This window comes from Podarcis erhardii (assembly GCF_964252035.2).
Source record: "Podarcis erhardii genome assembly, chromosome: 2".
Lineage (NCBI taxonomy): Eukaryota > Metazoa > Chordata > Lepidosauria > Squamata > Lacertidae > Podarcis > Podarcis erhardii.
In genome coordinates this window covers 34,448,192-34,468,832 of record NC_138498.1, presented here as the reverse complement: position 1 = coordinate 34,468,832, position 20,641 = coordinate 34,448,192, and the positions used below count along the sequence as shown (strand labels likewise).

The following is a 20,641-nucleotide window of genomic DNA, read 5'->3' as shown; positions in this document are numbered from 1 at the left end:
GGGGAGTACTACGAATTGTCATATATTTAGGGGAAGATACCAGGTCAGACTGTTTGTGCATCTATGCATAGGATGAGACTGAGTTGGTAGCTGCTAACTGAGCCATTACATGAGTTAGCGATTCTATACTAAAAGCTAAATTGGGATGGATTTAGCAGAAGTGTTTGTAAGTCAGCTCAAATGAGGGGTTTTTCTGCAGAAAATGATGGTGTGAATTGGCCTTGAGTAGATACACTGGCTGTTCCCAAAGAGTTCTTCCCTAAGATTGTGTGTTCCTTGCAACTTGGATTTCGGTGATGGGCAATCACTTGAAAGCACCTATCCAGACTTCCTTGTCTTGCTTCTTACCTCACCATGACATCCACGGCAGTGTCTACTTCCACCCTGAATATCATAGTCTGGGGAACATTGACTTCCACAATTCCAGGGAGTCCCAGCAATTCAGGGTGAGCCAAGGGGTTCATGGCTTCAGCTATGAGCATCAGTTCCAAAGATTTGAAGCTCACTGGGTTCTTTGCTGTCAACTATGAACAAAGAGGAGAAAACCAAGAAACCTGTGATCCCAAACCAAATAAACCACCCAAATCCCATAAGTCACTGAAGCATCTTCTGATAATGCTCATAGCTATGCATTTGCTTCTGTAAGGTAAAGGTAAAGGGACCCCTGACTATTAGATCCAGTTGTGACTGACTGGGGTTGTGGCGTTCATCTCGCTTTATTGGCTGAGGGAGCCGGCGTACAGCTTCCGGGTCATGTGGCCAGCATGACTAAGCCACTTCTGGCGAACCAGAGCAGCGCACGGAAACACTGTTTACCTTGCCGCCAGAGTGGTACCTATTTATCTACTTGCACTTTGACGTGCTTTTGAACTGCTAGGTTGGCAGGAGCAGGGACCGAGCAACGGGGAATCGAACCGCCGACCTTAAGATCGGCAAGCCCAAAGCTCTGTGGTTGAACCCACAGCACCACCCGCGTCCCTTATTTGCTTCTGTAGAGAGAAACAAAAGAGAACAGCTTGAGTCAGGAAGTCCCTGGCTCAAAGGAACTCACAGATAAGCTGGAGGCAAGCCCCCCTCTCTGTTATGTTACAGTCTCTCCCCCGCCTCATGTCCTCACCTTTCTAGTCTTAGTTCAATTTGCTTACATCAGTTTGTAATTTTTAAAAAAATCAATCCATGCAAGAGTGCACACAGTTTCATTACATATATTCATTTTTGTATGCAATTTTCACATTCTGACATGTAATGTCTCCTAATAAACTGGACTACCTTATAGAGCTGTTGTATGACATACTGAGATAACAGATATAAATTGCTGTACAAATACTACAGTACTTCTATTCCTTGAAATGCCCACATGCGCAATGCTCTACTATGGGGTTGCTGTTATTGCTGTTGTTGTTGTTGAATGGCTTTGGTTTCTCACCTTTAGCTTATACGTAGCAGGTCTCTTAAATGTGACACTGTAGCTCTGACCATTGTAGGCAAAAATATCCATGTTATCAATCACCCAGGTGTAAGAGACAGAGGACCCCTGGCTGATCTCAGCAGTAAATACCTGGTTAAAGCAAAGAAGTTGCACGATGAGAATAACCCATATATTGGCTATAATGGCTGAACTTTGGGCTAAGTATTGGGGAGCAGTAAATGAGTCTGGCTCTGGGTAGGATACTTCAGTGACCTGGGACTGAGGGGTCTGTGCACTGCCTAACACGCCAATAACTCAATATCATGACTGCATTGTTTCCTAGTTCAGAGGTACAGTCCTTGCCAATTCTGCAAAGCCACAAAAATCAGTATAGGGTATGCATCTATGTACAATATATTTTTTTCATATAAGAATAGCTAGTTGTGCCCTGGGGTCACTCCAAAAACAATGACAACCAGTTCTTCTGTAGCTTACCAGTTGGAAAGATGCCTCTTTCATTTGCGGTTTCCCCCCTTGTGATGTTGTTGCTGGGGACTGTTTGGTTAACTGGAACGGCCAGAGTATCAGAAGGTCCCTGGACCACTATCCTCAAAACATGACACCAGACATCCCTCACATAAAACAAAGAGTTAACTTTGGAAGGAACATCATAACCCACCTGTGACACATCCACTAGCATCCGGCATGGTCCAGGAGGTACCACCCTGAGTCCATCAATGGCATCATGTGACTGGATCTTCACAGACAACTTCTGGGCACTGACCTCATTGGAAACAAGGATGTCTAAGATCTCCTCCTCTCTTGGTTTATCCATGACAAGCTTCACCGAGGAGAACCAGGTGTCTGTGGTCTCTCTGTAGCAGGAGGGGACACGCAGCACAATCCCTGCTGGACAAGCGGCCACAAACGGCACCCCAGCCATGTCCACCGGGGACATCCAGTTAGCCACAGCCTTGCAGCCGGAGGTGATCTTGACGACCAGGAAAATCTCCTGCTTTGTGGGTATGTTGAGCTTTCCGCTGAGTGGTGTGGGGTAGATAAGCTGCAGATCGCTGACTTTTGACTGCACTTGCACTGAGCAGCTGGCCTGTGAGCTGCTGACAGCATTTCTCACTGTGGCGGTGTAGGTGTAGGTACCAGACTCCAGCCTTTGGGCCAGCATTGGAGGGTTTGCCAAGCTCTTCATTGCTTGAGCAAAGGTCACTCGTAGGTCACAAAGCATGCTGTCCACCCAGGTAGGGTTGGGCGGCCCAGGGATACCTCCTTCCCACCAGCCCTCCTTCATGAGGCTGATGTAACTCTGTCGCCAAGGGGAATGTGTGTGGGGATGGCACTGCAGGAACGAGCCCCTATCAGCGCTGTGCTGTATCCCTATGATGTCACCCGGATTGACAAAGATCTCTTCTTCTGGCAGGAGAACCTGAAACGCACAGACAGCTGAAGCTAATCAGAATCATTGGGAGGCAGCCTCCATTTAAAGTACACACACCTGGTCATTCAACTCCTTCCTACAGTTGTGCACAAGAAGCAGAACAGTGTACCAGCAAGTAATGCTAATCCATATAAAACATCACAAGACCACCACAATCTGACCTTTTAACATATGTGGTGGAACTGTAAGGTATTAAAAGAATTCTGGGAAATGATATATATAATGAATTGAAAAAACTGTTTAAAATAACGTTTGTTTTTTTAAAAAACCAGAAGCCTTTTTGTTAGGAATTGTAGGTGTAGAATTACCGAAGGAACAGAAAAGACTGTTCATGTACACAACGACAGCCTCCAGGATGCTGGTAGGCCTGGAAAGAAGACAACATCCCTACCAGATTGGGATGGCAGACCAAACTGTTGGACTATGCAGAAACGGCAAAAATGACCGGGAAAATCAGAAATCAGGAAGATCAAAATTTCAACAAAGAATGGGGGGAGACCACTGTAAACATTTGAACTCTTTCACAGGTTTAAAATAACTCTTGTAATGTAACAATGACTTTGGACACAATGGGCAACTTTAAAAATTGGAGTGTCTTAAAATGTGTAGTAGAAAAGTTTAAGTAAAGAAACCATGGAGAGGTAGAGGGAAGTCTAAAGATTTGGAAGAATCTTGTTTATTTGTTTTTATCTATGATTTTGAATGTAAACATTAATTTGTAAAAACCAAATAAAATTTTAAAAAGACCACCAAAATCTGAGCAGCACGTATCGGACTGAAAACAGGGGTGCCATGTAGCTTCTCCTTATGACTCATTTGTAAAAGCAGATCTGAACAAAAACATTTTGCATGGCTGCCGAAATAGCAAGGTGGGCCAGGCTAAAAAGAGGCTCTCAAGGTGAAGAGGTCCCATGACCTGGGAGCTATCACAGCAAGTGTTTTCCATGTGGAACCGCAGAACCACTTCCTGTATACCTAAGGCAAAACAAGATATGTGAAGAACCTCAAAGCATAGAGCAAACATTGAACGAAAGACAAGGGTAAGGCTTGTTTACAACCCCAAGGCAACTCCTGAATACACTTACGTGAATGTGGGTGTTTTCATTGCTGGGGGCGAGCAATAAAGGCAGATCAGCCACTATGGAATAGAATGGTGAAGCCCAATTGTACCGCGGAGGGTATGGGAAGGGCTGGGTGTGAGCAGTTGTGTTCTCAAAGGCATATGAGCTGCAAGGGCTGGAGATGTTCAGGCAACGATCCTTCAAAGGGCACCACTGTTGTCCACTTGGGCATTCACCCATGGCATTGCAGAGTGGCTCAGAGTGGCAGCAGGCAAAAGGTGAATGAAGCCGTTTGCACCCTGAGGAACAAATAAAAGGGCACCGAATCGCACAAAAGATACAAAACCAAAAAGCCATATGTCATTTCTATTTTAGGAGTGTGCATCAGCTCTGTAACATAAAGGTAAAGGGACCCCTGACCATTAGGTCCAGTTGTGGCCAACTCTGGGGTTGTGGCGCTCATCTCACTTTACTGGCTGAGGGAGCCAGGGTACAGCTTCCGGGTCATGTGGCCAGCATGACTAAGCCGCTTCTGGCGAACCAGAGCAGCGCACGGAAACGCTGTTTACCTTCCCGCTGGAGTGGTACCTATTTATCTACTTGCACTTTGACATGCTTTCGAACTGCTAGGTTGGCAGGAGAAGGGACCGAGCAACGGGAGCTCACCCCGTCACGGGGATTCGAACCACCAACCTTCTGATCGGCAAGTCCTAGGCTCTGTGGTTTAACCCACAGCGCCACTTGCGCCTGTACGGGGGCTCAAATAACAAGGCAAATTGGGATGATTTGCAAATCTTTCCCCCTCCCAAGCTGATGTCCAAAAGTCGCATGTTGCCCTATCACTCTGTTCTTTCTAAGCTTCTCTTTATCTTATAGCTCTAATTTTTCCTATATTTTTTGTTTCTCCAGGTCCGTGGACTTTGCAGTAAGTGAGGCTGCTCAAAGTTTTGCCAGTGGCACACTGAAGACTGAGTATTTTTTGCTAAAGCAGTTTTTTTAAAAAAGAAGAAGTTAAAAACTTCATTTAAGGGTTTTCTTTAAAATCCTATCTTGTTCTGCTTTAAAACAAAAGACAGAGCTCTCAGGCAGTTTTACAGATGGTCTCATGCTGTCAAGCCTATCAGAGGAAACAATCAGTCACTGGAAAGCAAAGACCAATGCAAAGCTGCAAAGTTTTTTGAAATGTGCAGGGGAGAATACACCTGGCCACATCTTAGTTATTTTAAAGAAAGAGCAAGAGGCAAACATGCTCCCTCTTCATTATGGGGGAAAGTGAATCACTTTTATTTACCCCACAAAAAGCCCCTGGATCAATCTGTCGGCAATTTGGCAGGTTCACTGCACTCTGGAGGGACTACTCTGCCAGTAAATGTCATCTACCTTGGTGAAAAACAGGGGGAAGTTATAACATTTTATATTATATATGGTAGCAGATGGGGAATACAGAGTTTTATTTTTTTAAAGGGTAGTTCAGAACCTAAATTAGAGATCGAAGCAGAGAGAGTACAGAATGACTTAGAAACAGATCAATATCGTTTTAAACCACGCAGATATACAGATGCAAGGTGAATGTTTGGGCCCACGCACACACTTTTATCAAATTTATTACTGTGATCAGCATATGCAAAGGTTGTAACTTAAGTACCGCATTTTAGAAGAAATGAGTGTGACTGGAAGGCAATTCCAATTACAAAAATGAATTAAATGGTGGAATTAACAAAGGGGGGGGGGGAGAGAACTGTAAAAAATCTGCAGCAAAGCCATTTTCCTCAGCTGAAAACAAGATGTTGCTAGGGAGAAATGGCAACTTATTTTTTAATTAAACTGGTTTAAAGAATAAAGACAGAATCTGTTATTCTTTGACCTAAGGGATTGCAAGGAAGGGAGCAGAAGGGGTTTCTCCCTTACCTGGTGGAATCAAATGTTGACTGGGACTGCAATATGGACGGAAAATCTGGAAACGGGCCTGGATTGGCTTATTTGTTGCTTGCATAGCAAAGTCTAGGGAGGCGACTGTTCCATTGTGGCTGAACCAGAGGCCTGGAAAGAGCATCAGCTGCAAGACAAAAGCAAGTCAAGGGTAGCTGGGGGGCAGTATAAGATGGGTAGAGGGTTTAGGGCCTACAGTGAACATACTGAGCAACAATGGCGCCACAGTTGGTTTTTTTACATATGAGGTAAGCTACAAGAGACACATCAGATTTGGAAATCAGGGTTTCCCATGAACTTCTAATACTGGGCTTTCTGGGCAATTTTCTACTTACATAGATGTTGGATTGTATAATGCTGAGATCACTGTCAAAAAGCAGCAGATTTCTCAAGGTCCCCCAGCAACATCTTGTGGAATAGAATATGTATTTGAAGCATGAAAACAAATCAGCCCTGGAAATACATTACCTCCACTTTGCTGCCCCCTAAGAAAGGAGCTGCTTTTCTGGTGCTGACATTCTTCACTTCATAGATAGTGCTAAACCTTGGCATTCCCGTCAGGAAGAAGTTTGGGCTTGGAAGCGCAGCTGTAATCACAGAGCACATAAAAAGGAACTGACAATGCAGTCCTATAACATCCAATAGCGAGGCAGGGTGAGGCTGTGTTGCTCTGCTTGCTTCCCAACACTGCCTGTTGCTGCTGCTTACTAAGACGGTATGGGGAGCTCAGAATATAGCAATCAGGGTTAGAAGCTAGACTTGGCTGGCCTCTTGGCAGACCCTGCTTTCCGCTTCCTTTCAGCTCTCTCCTATTTCCTTTTTGTGTCCACCTTCTTCACCATTCAGTACTTCCTCATCAGCAGGAGCTCGCATTCAGTTTCATCATTCTTCCCACATCATGGACTAGAAGGCTCGTTTTCAACCCCTTGCAGGAGGAATTATTCTAGTCCATTACAGATGACCCATCGGTCTCTAGAGCAAGTTCACTGAGGTTTTTTTCAACACAACCTGCATCTGTCCTATACTCCGGGCTGTGTCTCCTAAGCTGCCTATCTTTCCCTGTTCTCTGCTCCTTGGTTTCCTCCACCAAGTTACCAACTCTGTCATCCCATGACTGCAAAGTTTTCTTATCGACCTTCGAAAAGAGATTTCATCACAAGAATTTCGAAAGTCCAAGTCTCTAAGGCTAATGGGATTGCCCCTTACAACTTTGCTCCAAGCTTCCTGAACAGATTAGAACTACCTGGTTGTCTTTCTCAGCTTCCTTCTAATGAATCTTCCTCTTTTGAGAGGAGTGATCTCATTCGATGAATAATAAAGATCAGCCTATTCATGTTTGTTTCTGCATTTATTGTTTAATTTATATGCCACCTCACATCAAAATAGGCTTCTAATCTGTTTGCAAAGTACATAAGCTGGTTACACAGACATTACAACATAGACACCCACAATGAAAATACACAGTAATACCACCCCATCAAAACATTTGAGAAAAAAAAACTCCATTAAAATAACAGAACACAAACTAGAATGCCTCCAGTACCTCCAATTGTCTTTTCACAGATGAATGGTGATTTCTCAGAGCATGGGTTACATCTCCAGTACCCTTTTGAATCCGCTAGAAGCATCTTCACACACATTTCCTTCCCTCCCTCGGGTCGGCCTGAGGACATCCAGTTCTGGAATGTATCTGCGAGGCCCCCGTCAACCCAGCGCATCGACCCAGAGGAGCCAAGGTCATGCAATCCAATCCAAACGGTGCCAGCACTGCTAATAAGAAAGACAAGGAAAGGCAATAACTCTGGTAACACCACAGACTGGGCCAATATTTGGAGACAGAACAGGATGAAGCCAGTGGTTTTCAACCAGTGTGCCGTGGCACCCTAGGGTGGCTTGAATGATGGTCAAGGCAGGCAACACTGGCCTGTGTCCCTCTTTCCTTCCCTCCCTCCTCAGGGAAGGGAATGGACAAACAAGTCACAGGCCCCTGTGGGGCAGTGTGATGAGGAACCTCTATTTGGGGCAGGAGGGGCAGCTCAGAGACCAGGGGTGGCAGCAGTGGCTGCCCAGAGGACTCCAAGGAGAGGGGAGGCTGAGGAAACATTCCACAAGGGAGGGTGTTTGAAAAAAGGTGAGAGGCTGCCAGTTCTTCAGGCAAGGGGTGACATAATTGGGCTCCTGAGCCCCACAGGGGTGCTGCAGAAAGAATATAGTTTATCAAGGGAGCCGTGGACTCAAAAAGGTTGAAAACCTCTGGGATGAAGCCATTGATCGTTGTCATGCTGCTTGACATTTCATTGTTTAGCTTGATTGCACTATACTTGCCTGATGCTAAGGCAGTCTGAGAATATTTTGAACAAACAAGAAACAAACAAGCTATGGTTGGTTTAAATAACCCTCATACTAACTTTATGGAAACAGCTGAACAATGGCTCATTGCTAAGCAAAATGCAGTTTGATCAGCAAGCAGACAAGTGTATCGGCTTCAAGTAAAGAGGATCAGAAACAGGATTGATTAATCTGTCCCTTTTGGTTCTCTGTTTCTCATTTTTCCAATCAATTTCAGGTCTTCACAGTACTGCATATATTTTTTTTGTTTTTTGTTTAAATACCCTCACAAAAGTTCTTCAGCATATTGGTGCATGTTTTTGTTAATAAACACATTTTTGTATGCAGTTTTGAAATACACATATTTTTGCAAGCAATTTTCTGTAATATACTGCATTTTTGCCTGTTACTTTCACTAATAATTGAATCTATAGGCACACTTTACCATAAAATACATTTTGGTACACGTAACATTGTTGGAGAATGGCACTGAAAAATTAGGAGAAAGGTGAATTTTACAGGATGGTTGTGTTCTGGTTGTGAATTAAATAGGTTCACCTTTAAATATGAACTAAATCCAGTTGTCCTCAGTCCTTATGCACAACCCAACATGCTCATCCCTCAGGCCAGCTATTGCTACCACCTGTCTGTACCAGTGTCCATTCCTTGGCCTAGTAAACATACTTGGGAGGGAGGCAGCCATGCTCAGTCTGTGGAAAGCAGCTTCCGCAGTTGCCACCATCTTCATTTCCTGGAGTGGCACCATGGTGGCACAAGAGGGAGGACAGAGACCATCTTGCCCGGGGCCACCTCAAAACTTGGCATCAGCCCTGGCAGCTAATCTGAGCATTAGTTGCTGCTCCGGATGTACAATGGTATGTTGGACCTTCTGGACCAACTGAGCTTGTGCAGCAGCTGGGACGATGGAATAAAAACTTGCCTGCAATATCTTCGCTTATATTTATTTTAAGAAATAATCAAACAGCTGCAAAAACACCCTTCTCACCACTCCACACTCCCCCAGCAGAATACAAAGCATTTGGTCAGCTTAAATACAGTTTTCAAAATAATCAGTTACCCTGTCATATCGCTGCATTTGGTGCAGCAGGTAAACTCCACCTCTAATTAGTTACATTATTAAGATACAGGTGTGCTGAAATGTCGATAGCTCACAGGTGTGCTGCCATGCAAATCATTATTACAAACACATACCACTGAGTAGCACTATTGACCACACCAATGTCAAGAAAAACCAACATGGTATGGTCTGTTGGACCATCTAATCTCCAGGTGAATGGTTTTAGAAAGTATTTCAGAGACCTGGATCACGCATGCCATATTACAATACAACAAACCTTCTGTCCCTGGGGCAGGGTAGTCTAAAAAAGGTAAAGGGAACCCTAACTGTTAGGTCCAGTCGCGGATGACTCTGGGGTTGCGGTGCTCATCTCACTTTACTAGCCGAGGGAGCCAGCATACAGCTTCAGGGTCATGTGGCCAGCATGACTAAGCTGCTTCTGGCAAAGCAGAGCAGTGCAGGGAAACGCCTTTTACCTTTCCGCCGGAGCAGTACCTATTTATCTACTTGCACTTTGACGTGCTTTTGAACTGCTATGTTGGCAGGAGCTTTGACGTGCTTTTGAACTGCTATGTTGACTGAGCAATGGGAGCTCACCCCGTCGCAGGGATTCGAACCGCCGAATTTCTGATCAGCAAGTCCTAGGCTCTGTGGTTTAGACCACAGTACCACCCGTGTCCCTGGCAGGGTAGTCTATGCATTAAAAAAAAGAAAGAAAATCCTTATGATGCATGGAGTTGGGAAACGTTTACAAATGAGGCACATGCTAAAGTTACTTACTTAGAAAAAGATTTCTGGAGGTAGCTCTGTACCTCCAGGGACCTCACCACCACCAGGTCTCCTCCAGGTACACCCTGGCAGAGCTTCCTGGCATCCTGCCATGTCTCCTTTGTCTCACCAAGCCAGTAACAGTTCAAGTTCTGCAAATTGATTTGTCCACCTCGTGGGCAAGAGGAAGTATCTGAATTAAAACAACAACAACAACCACTCAAGCTTAAGAGAACACCAGAACATGCTGTCTTGAATTGCAGAAGCCTCACGTGTTTTTAATGCTATAAGCATTTTTTAAAATAAAATAAAAAGTTGGGCTTTTTCTTTCTGTTGGTGAAGAACATCTAATATAGTATGACAAGGGTATTTGTTTTAATATTATATACAGTATTGGAATAGAGATTTCTAATGCGAGACCATATTGATAGCAAAACCCAGGCCCCCAAGACAGCTAAAGTAGGTTACAACTCAGCCGTTGAAAACAATAAAATAAATTAGTCATCCCTGATTTAAAACCCATTGCTACAAACACCATTTTGATTTTGGTAGGAGCAATTAATTCCATCCTACACAGGCGTTATAGATTCATAGAATTATAGAGTTGGAAAATGACCCTGAGGATCATCTAATCCAAGCTGAATATGCTGCAGTCTCATGCAGGGATCGAACTGGCAACCTTGGGGTTATCAGCACCACACTCGAACCAACTGAGCTATCCTTAAGCGGAAGCTATATCATGAGATCCTTCAGAACGAAAGGAGCCCTTGACAGAGCCCATGTTTGGAATTATAATCTGCAGAAAGCAGATCTGGCAACACCAAGCCTGAGCACCAATATCCCATCCCTAAGAATGCATGCAGGATTAAAAAAAAAAAAAAGTTTAAAGAAGAAGTTACAACCCTTCATTAATAATTGTTTTTGTATAATGGACACACACTTTTCCTCACAAACCCAACTATCTTGGCAACAACAGGAGGCTAGTTGGCAGCCCGCTTGAAAAACTCGTTGTCATGACAACCTTAAACAAAGTCTGATCCATTGCTGACCCCATAAATCCTCCCAACTATACAAATCAATTTTTAAAGGCTCCCCACAGCTCTCCTTTAGGTGCTGGCATTCAGGTGTCCAGAAAAGGGCTTTGTTTGGGTCTTTCAGCCCTCCCAAATGCTGCCCAGTAAACTTTGTTACTGTTTCTATGGAGCCTGGCTTTCAGTTTCTGCCATCTTTTTCCAAACGAGAAGGGGAAGAGGGTGGTTTATAAACAGGTATTCTATGGTGGGTAGCTGTCTCAAGAGGAGAAGCATTAACAGTGCAGGCCTATGTGTGTCCGCTCAGAAATAAGAGCTATTACGTTCAATGAGACCTGCTCTCAGGTAAACATATTGGATTGGATGGTTGGGTGGGTTTTAAACAAGATTTGAAATCAGGGTTTGAAGTAAATTTACAGGCCCTTCCTAAGTGGGAAGCTGAATAGTGCTATTAATTGGGACCAGCATCAATGCTGATCTAACACTGAACCATGGTTAAGTCTGGGAAGAGGATGGAGCACACATGCACATGACCAACTCCCAATTGCTTAACCAGGGTGTTAAGAAACATGGCAGTGTTACTGCTGACCATGTCAAAGAAGCTTCTTAAAGGTGAACACAGAAAGCAAAGTTTTGGGCCTGACAGGCAAGGATGCTCAGACTTTCCTTACATCTACAAGGAGCATCCACACAATGTCTTTTAATTGTGGCTAATTCATTCAGACTGATAACATCTCCTCACCCTCTTCTGACAAATACTGTACTAACAAAGATCAGCTTCACCCTTCTGCTCTTTAGAGTATGATCTCTGAAATGTATACAAAACAGCTGCATTAACCATGCCCTGTGTATTTTAAGGATGGATTCTCCACGCTTTTTAGTGCTTCTTGACGGGAATGAGTTTGAGCATGCGTGAATGAGTTCTACATGAATCCTTCTCTTTTAAGAATAATTTGCCTGGAGCATTTTTCCATAGTCAAAATGGGTTGGTGATTGCTTTAAAGCGCCATTTCTAACCAAAACGACCCCTTCTAACCATCCTGATCTAGTGAACAGAAGGGTGGTTAAATCATGCTGAAAACTGACAAACGCATGCTAAGAGATCTAGCCTTGTCATCCCACTGCAGCTATGCTTTTCCAACACAGAACTCCCACTTTGTAGAAACACTGCTTCGCCTACCTGTGTCCCCTTTGCCCAGCAGTAGGAACAACAGCCACCATGGTAGAAATCCCTGGGATGCCATCCGCAGCAGAATCTTGGGGGTGGGGTGGGGAAGAGGGGAAATGCTGCAGCTCTAGGTGAGGTTAGCAGCTGACTTCTCACCTTCTGTCCACCATCACAGCATCCAGGCTGAGACAATGGCAACATTAAGAGTGACCCCTCTCACACTCATAGCATCAGACGGACCCGACAGTGCTGTGTGCCTTCTGAGATCAATGGCTGATATTGCTGGCTGCCTCGTGCTGCTTCCCTGGCTTCCTGCCTCCTCTCTGGTCTTTTTATAAGGGCTCTGCTGCTCTACAACTCTCTCTCTCTCTCCCAGGGGGAAAAATGCCTTTTTTCTAGCTGCCCCCTAGTCTCCCTGGTTACACATCTGCTGTTCCCCTTCAGCCTTCTGTAAACTGACAAGTTCGCTTTCTCTAGAGCCTCTGCTCTGCTGCCTTGTCCCTCTTCCTTCCATTTTCCTAATATCCTAACATGAAGTCCAAGTGTCCCCATCATGCTTGCAATAACCTCTCTTCCCGCAAGGTCAGTTTCTCTCATAGACATGCTTCAGATCCTGTGAGATTCCAAAGGTTTGGTGGAGCCACTTTAAGCCAGCTTTAGAGCCAGTGTGGTGTAGTGGTTAAGAGCAGTAGACTCGTAATCTGGTGAACCGGGTTCGCATCTCCGCTCCTCCACATGCAGCTGCTTGGTGACCTTGGGCTAGTCACACTTCTCTGAAGTCTCTCAGCCTCACTCACCCTGTGACAGAGTGTTTGTTGTGGGGGAGGAAGGGAAAGGAGAATGTTAGCCGCTTTGAGACTCCTTCGGGTAGTGATAAAGCGGGATATCAAATCCAAACTCCTCCTCCTCTTCTTCTTCTTCTTCTTCTTCTTCTTCTTCTTCTTCTTCTTCTTCTTCTTCTTCTTCCACATCACCTTAACTCCAGCTCCTCCCTTATCCACACTTAAATAACCTTGATCCACTTCAGATTGTCTCCACCATAAATCCTGCACCTTTTGTTAGGGGCCATATACTACTTATTTGCTCTGATCTCCATTTTAGACAGCTTCCAACTTTGCATAACATTTAGGAGAACACTTCCTTTGAGGTTGGTACCAAAATTTTAATACCTTGGAAGCTTTATTCAAAAATACACCCTTGACAAACATACCATGGTCTTCCGCTTCCACAAGGGTAGGGAACCTTCAGCCTGCAGACTTAGTTAGGCCTGACATAGGTCCCAGTTTGGCCCAGGAGGCCATTCCCAACCCACACCCTCCTGCCCCACAATGGACATCAGATAGTGATGACAGGTGATTAACAAGTGGACAGGACTCACCCTCCTTTCAAAAGAGCCTATCGAAGGTGGGGTAGGCCAGAATCCAGCACACCAGGATGGAGGGGATGGCACGCTACTTAAAGCATCCATGCTTAAGTCTACCTTTGACTCAAAATAATGGCCAGCTTCCCCACCCACCCAAGTGGGACACAGACAGACATCTCTCTGAAGAATCACTTATCTCACCAAGAAGTTCCTGGCCTCCTGGATCCTTCATTTTCCAGATGACAGACAGATCAGTACCTTCTTGGACATGGATCCAGATGTCTATGTTGTTCTGGTGTCTTACCACAACCTTTGGACACTTAAGGATTACTGCTTTCACGGGCAGGACCATGTGAATAGTAGCTCTGTGGAACAGACTCTTTCCAGCAGTCAGGGCCTCAACCATCACCATATAGGTACCAGGAAGATACGCATGTAACACTCTTGGGTTTGTGGTGTTGAGACCTCCATCACCTCCATCTCCAAAGTCCCAGATGTACAGAATGCCAGGCAGTGAGATATTGGCAGCGAATTCAACAAGTTGCCCATGGTGTTGCCGTGTGGTGAATGAGAGTTTCACCTAAACAGAAAGAGCAGGTAGGAAGGTTTGACTCAGGTTTAATTTCCCTTCCTCCAACCCAAAGCATAAATAGGATGCAGGTATAATTTTATGTGGGTTAAACCACAGAACCTGGGGCTTGCCGATCAGAAGGTCAGCGGTTCAAATCCCCGTGACGGGGTGAGCTCCTGTTGCTTGGTCCCTGCTCCTACCAACCTAGCAGTTCGAAAGCACGTCAAAGTGCAAGTAGATAAATAGGTACCACTCTGGCGGGAAGGTAAATGGCGTTTCCGTGTGCTGCTCTGGTTCGCCAGAAGCAGCTTAGTCATGCTGGCCACATGACCCGGAAGCCGTATGCCGGCTCCCTCGGCCAATAAAGCGAGATGAGCGCCGCAACCCCAGAGTCGGCCACGACTGGACCTAATGGTCAGGGGTCCCTTTACCTTTACCTTATAATTTCATGAGAAGGGGATAATGTCCCTCACTCATTAATAACATCAGGTTATTCCTAATTCCTGCAGCTTGTACAGCACTCACCTAGAGGCTGTGCAGATGATAACATTTTGAGTAGTATGAAGAGGAGATCTAGATCAAAGGAGTGCTGTGCATTAACTGTAACTGTTCTCATAGTACTGCAGCAACAAAAGGTACAGAAGTCCTGTTTTGGATGAAGCATATTTGCCAAATGTCTGCAGCAATTAAAGACTCAAAGACACTTTTGAAGACCAGGCATTCCAGAACAAGCATGGACTGGTTACAGTCTTGCATGGCCTACTTAATTTTTCAAAAAAATTAAACTCCCAGTAATGGTCCAGCAATGAGTTTTAAATTTACAAAGTGCAATACAATACAATAAAATATAATAAATAGAAGAAACAATAAAAAATATGAATATGAGTATTTAATGTACTGAATGAGCCATCTCCCATCTTCAGCCACAAATCCGTACAAACACACTGTGGACCATCTGAACAAAGCACAATTTGGGAGCCCCTGTTCTAACTCTAAAATCAGTGACTGGGTTTGGGAGAGACAAGGTGTCCAGCTTACGTTTATGGAGATCAAGGAAGAGGAACTGTTTTAGAACTTGAGCTTGCACTGCCAATTTTAAAGTGGCCTTTGCCCCTCACCACTGACTCTTTTTATTTTCCATCACTGGCAGGGGCGGCTTCCATTTCCCAGGACCCTTTACAAACCCTCTAGAAATTCCCTCACCATCTGATGTGAATATGTGAAGTTGCTGAGTTAGAGACCACTAGCCCATCAAGCCTAGTTTTGTCATGTCTGATTGGCAGCAACTCAAGTTCACTAAGGTCCCAGTTCTCTCATCTGAGATCCTTCATTAAGCTAGAGATGACAGGGATTGAACCTGTTGTAGACAAAGGACGTGCTCTGCCAAGAATCTGCTCATCACCAGCATCACTTAGTAAAGAAGGAGTAGCTAACCTGTGGCCCTCCAGATGTTGCTGGACTACAGCTCCCATCGTTTCCTGAGCACTGGGCTATCCTGGAGTCCAACAACATCTGGAGGGACACAGATTCCCCATTCTTGTAGGGAAGTAATGAGCTGGATTTCCTAACCACAATTCCCAAACACGAAATTGGGCAGAAATGCTATTAGAACTGATTCCATTACCTGAATTGGGTATGCAGCATGGATGACTGTTTTATTGCACACTTGGCTCTGGATTTCATTGGAGCACACCTTCGGACAGTCCACCTCCACTTCACTGCCTAAAGATCCACATAGGCAACGATCCAAAAAATCCATTGCATAATAGGTGTACCCTTTGCTATAGCAGAGTTCAAGGCAGGACTTCTGTGTGTGGATACCAGTTGAAAGGTAAGAATAGTGCAGGACTGCATCACTCCTGGTCAGGGTGTCCTTCACACAGGAGATAAAATCAACAGCTGGGAAGGGAGGAAGAGAAAACGCACAGTAAACGTTTGTGTTTTTTTAAAAAATAATTTTTATTAACTGGCCAATCACATCAAATTAAATCACATCACATAAATTCCAAATTACAAAGCCAAATTTTTAAATTTTGTTGGGGGAACCCATACTTCAAGATCCAAAGGGGGATTCAAATCATCTTCTTATTACTGCGTTAATGTCCAAATCAGTCCCAATCAGTCCAGACAAAGTTCATAATTCTATCCAGTCTTATCTTGGTGTTTCCACATCATATCTTGTTCATATAATTTCTCTTTTTCTTTTACGATCTCTTCTGTTAGTCTCCTTAAGCCGATAAGCAAATATAATAATCCTGTGTGAATTTCCCGTTCTTCCAATCTAAGTCCAGATGGTTTCCATATATTTCCTTCGTAGATAACATCGCTCTTTCCATCATAAATTAGGCATTTGTCACTCTTAAGTCCCACTGAGGAGTTAATCCACGATATGTAAACAGCTCTATTTCTCTCTTTCTCCTCCCAGACTCAAGAGCTCCAACAATGCCTCCCAAAATGGCGACGGCATTTTTAACTGCGTCATTCCAAAACTCTTAACTTTCCAGCGTCGTCTTGAAACATTGCTTTGGTTCGAAAGTTTATCTCCACACAGCCTTAAATCCACAGCTTAAGTCCTTAAAACAACATTTCTGACTCGTTAGGGGAGGGGATTCTTGTTTAATCACATAAGAAAAGAGGAAAGTTTTTTTTCCCCTCCCCCCTCAGTAATTTGCCATACCGTATCTTGACGTATCTTCTCATATTTTATTCTTGTCTTGTTATCAGAGATCTCTTCTGTCAGCAGTCTTTACTCCCCCTCCTTCCTTGAAGTATGTGCAATTCTTCTCGTCCAAATTGTTTCTTTTGAAGATTCTTGCAACTAGAGGCGCGAATCAGAGACGGCGTCCAGGAGTGCCGGAATCCCACAGGAGGGCTTTGTGCCTAGTGCCCCCACCCCCACAAATTCGGGGGTGGTATAGGGCACAGCAGGCAAGGGCCATCCCCCCCACAATCCTGGGGGGGTTAAGGAGGCTAATTACCCCTATCATCGCCTCCAAATTACCTCGTGTGGGTCGGAGAGATGTTATTGTCAGCCATCTTCCGATGCGCCACCTAGTGGCCCCCGCACAGTAAACGTTTGAACCACTTATGGACAGATGCTTGAAAAACTCTGTTTCGGTTTCTGTTTGCACAGCTTTGTTTGTTTACACTTTACAAACGATTCCAGCAAAACAGACAAGAAAGCTCTCCACATTTTGCAGAGTAAACACTGAGATGGATGCAGACACAAGCAGAGTCCTGCTGAATCAGTCCAGAAGCAACATTCTGTTCTTGCAGTAGCCAGTCAAATGCCTTTGGGAAGCCCAGAAGTCGGACCTGAGAGCAAAAGCACTCTCCTGCTTGTGATTGCCAGCAATGGATATTGAGGCAAGCTGCTTTTGACATTAGCGTGCTGTACTACTGAGCTAGGTTTTCTCCTGAAGTACAAGGCCAGGAGTCCAACAGAACTGTCCACAACCTCAACCAGACTCCAGCTCCAGGATTCTTTGGGCAAAGTGATATGAAACTGATATAAATATGTAGTCTAGAAGGAGCTACCTCAGACAACAGTCATTTCCAATTTGAGTCTCTGGAGTGGGATTGGGGAACCTCTGCCCTTCCAGAGGCTGCTGAACGACAATGACAACTCCCATCAACCTTGCCCATTGGCCATTCTGTCTGGGGCTGAAGGGAGTTTGAGTGCAACAAGATTCAGAGGGCACCAGGTTCCTCACTAGGACCACAGCTTTTGTCAGTAGCTTGTTTTGTTTTGGTTTATTTTACAATGCAGATTTTGTGAGAGTAGGCAGACATCTGATAGACTAACAGTGCACGTCTAACCACAGTGTTGGCTTTTACAGAGGAGGAGAAGAAAGCTACTGACACGCAGGGCTTTGGATGAAACTAAACTCCCTTCACCAGCAATTGGTGGGGTGGGAACTCCCAACAATCACATATTAGATGGATTCCTACCACAGCTACATCCATAAGGCACACCTGAGATGCTCCACAGGGCCCCGAGGTGAAAGAAGAAGAAAAAGCATTGAAGGTGACAACAAACTCTTCCATCTGGCTGGCCAAAAAGGTATTTTACTCACTGTGGGTCAGTGATAAGAGATCCAGTGGTTTGGCGCTGCCAGCAGTGGCTTCCGGGATGCATCGGAGCAATTCTGTGTTGCTTATGAGAACGTGCCTCTCTTGTGCCCACGTCATCAACCAGCGTAAGGAACAGTCATATGTGAAACTGTTGGAGATGAGGTTGCTGTCAGGAAGAAGGGGAAGGAATTAGGGCAAGAAAGTCAGTCACCTACCTCAGGCTGTATGGCAAACCTGCTGCCACAAAACACACATACCCCCCAAAAGAGAGCGGTTGCCACCACATTAACTCTGCTCCTTTAACTTCCACACCATTTCAACAGATCATTGTTTAAAGCAATCAGAAATCTCTGTGTTTACTTTGTCTGTGTAAATAATTCAGTAGGTGAGATGCATTCAGTGACTGCTGTCTAAGGATAAATGATCATGTTTGTACCAAAGCCCCAAATCTTCAATAAGTCCACTCGCTTGTGTATTTGCCATTTGGTAATATTCCTTTTAACAATATCTAAATGTGGGGTGAGACACAAGTGCCCCTGGTGGGCCTAGAGAAATCCTCCACCCTAAAATGGAAAAGAAAGCAAGATCTCCACCTTTGAACAGGGCACTACCAAGTCTCTGTTCAAAGCTTTTTAAACAGTGGGCTATATCAAGATGAATATATGTTTGCTGTTCCGTAGGTACAAGTGACACCCACAACAAAAAGCTGCAGCACATGGAATGCTACTGTTCAAGATCCCTGCCAGCGTTGCCCTTTTCCCAAAATACCCCATTCCATTTTTTGTACTTCTGCAGACCTTGGGCTTCCCCTGAGCCTGAAGAAACCTCCCTCTCATGCATGGCTAATGTTGTTAGACTGCAACTCCCATCATCATGGACCACTGGCCCTGCTGGCTAGGAGTGATGGGACCAGTGTCCAACAACACCTGGATGACCACAAGCTCCTCACCACTGAGCTAAACCTATCAAGGCAACTACTAATAAGGGAACAAATCTGCTTGACATCTTTCTGTAATGACGCCACCAGGGAACCACTAGCTTTCCAGATGTGGCTGGCGGCCATCATACCTGGTCATTGGCCATTATCTGGCAGGCCAAAGGGTTTCCGCATGTGGTTTTAGGCAGGGTGTGAGGGTTAGGTAAAGGGGGAAGATTCATAGAAGAGATCGTGCCAGATAATGGTACGTACAGAGTCCTCAGTTTGCCCAGGTAGTGGAAGGCTCCCTCCTCAGTGGTGTGGATGCAGTTGAAGCTCAGGTCCCTGCAGAATTTAGAGCACAAAGAAATGTTGGAAGAAATTGCAAGGTCCAGAGAAAATGTCCATCAGTGCGAAGCACCATGATGATAATCAGAAAACTTCAAGTCCTGTTTCTTGGTGCAGTAAACTCCAAAAGAGAGTTACTGTGACTGAGTACACACAGTGCCTTTAAAGAACATACACACACAGCTCAAAGAATTCTGGGCACTGTAGTTTGTTCTGCACAGAGTTACAATTCCCAGCAACCCTTAACAACCAACTAACAACCAGAATTTAGACATTCTGTTAGCCGCCAGATTTTGTAATTAAGACTAAATTGGAAAATCATTTCTATGATTGCAAACCTACCAAGTTCATTTCAAACTCTACAGTTTGGACTCTATTATTATAAGTAGGTGTGTGGAACCTGTAGCCCTCCAGGTATTACTGGACTTCTATCAGCCCCAGCAGGAGCCCCCAGTGGGAAGGGGCGAGGCAGTGGGGAGGCTGGCGTAGTGTGAATGAACCAGCACCTGCACTGAGCCAATCTCCCCACCAGCTGTTTCCCTGAGCCTCAGCCAGTGCGACCAATGTTCAGGGATAATAATCCAACAACATCTGGAAAGCAACAGCCTAGGCACCCTGGATTATAGAAGCTGAAAAGGAAAATGGTTTTTTTGGTGCATATTGACATTTCTTGGGTATTTATAATCCCCATATTCACACAGTTGGAATGGGGACAGTAATCTTGGGATTTCACAAATAGGGATGGTGTGGCAAGTGATTTGCAGCACTATGCTGGAGGAGTTTTGTGCAGGAATTCACTTACAATGTTTGGATGTTGGGGTAGCCAGCAAGCTCCTCTCTTCGGACTATGCTCAGGCGGTTATGTGAAAGATCACTGCATTCAAAACCAAGAGTGACATTTGTTAACAGCATCTCACAAGCCACGTCTGGCAAACAGCAGTTTGGTTCAATACAGTACCATGCCACATTGTTCTCCATGGTGATCAGTTCACAGTGCAAACTGGCTCCCTATTGCTGAGGCATTCCTTCCTATTCTTAACATAATATGAACCCCAGGTGTTCCCTTAGATATGATGAAGAGAGACTGTCAGCCATGCGGATGTATGAGAATCATCTGATTAGTATCATATAAAAGCTGGGAGGCT

General features: G+C 44.8%; 1 protein-coding gene across 3 annotated transcripts in view; it reads right to left on the bottom strand.

Annotated features, from left to right (window-relative positions):
• The window catches only part of LOC309335550 (polycystin-1-like), a 68,957-nt gene that overhangs the window by 46,176 nt on the left and 2,140 nt on the right, over positions 1 to 20,641 (bottom strand). For 2 of the 3 annotated variants that reach the window (XR_014153569.1, XM_081850617.1), the window contains exons 2-14: positions 20,299 to 20,370; positions 19,422 to 19,493; positions 18,235 to 18,398; positions 15,783 to 16,057; positions 13,789 to 14,167; positions 10,038 to 10,218; positions 7,395 to 7,621; positions 6,320 to 6,438; positions 5,831 to 5,978; positions 3,947 to 4,221; positions 2,088 to 2,849; positions 1,427 to 1,558; positions 349 to 524 (exon numbers count right to left, since the gene is read on the bottom strand). Coding sequence is in view for 2 of the 3 variants with exons in the window: in XM_081850617.1 (XP_081706743.1) it covers positions 349 to 524; positions 1,427 to 1,558; positions 2,088 to 2,849; positions 3,947 to 4,221; positions 5,831 to 5,978; positions 6,320 to 6,438; positions 7,395 to 7,621; positions 10,038 to 10,218; positions 13,789 to 14,167; positions 15,783 to 16,057; positions 18,235 to 18,398; positions 19,422 to 19,493; positions 20,299 to 20,370 (2,982 nt within the window). In the remaining variant the exon portion in view is untranslated. The remainder of the gene's footprint in view (positions 1 to 348; positions 525 to 1,426; positions 1,559 to 2,087; positions 2,850 to 3,946; positions 4,222 to 5,830; positions 5,979 to 6,319; positions 6,439 to 7,394; positions 7,622 to 10,037; positions 10,219 to 13,788; positions 14,168 to 15,782; positions 16,058 to 18,234; positions 18,399 to 19,421; positions 19,494 to 20,298; positions 20,371 to 20,641) is intronic. The other variant, XM_081850618.1, reaches the window with a different exon arrangement.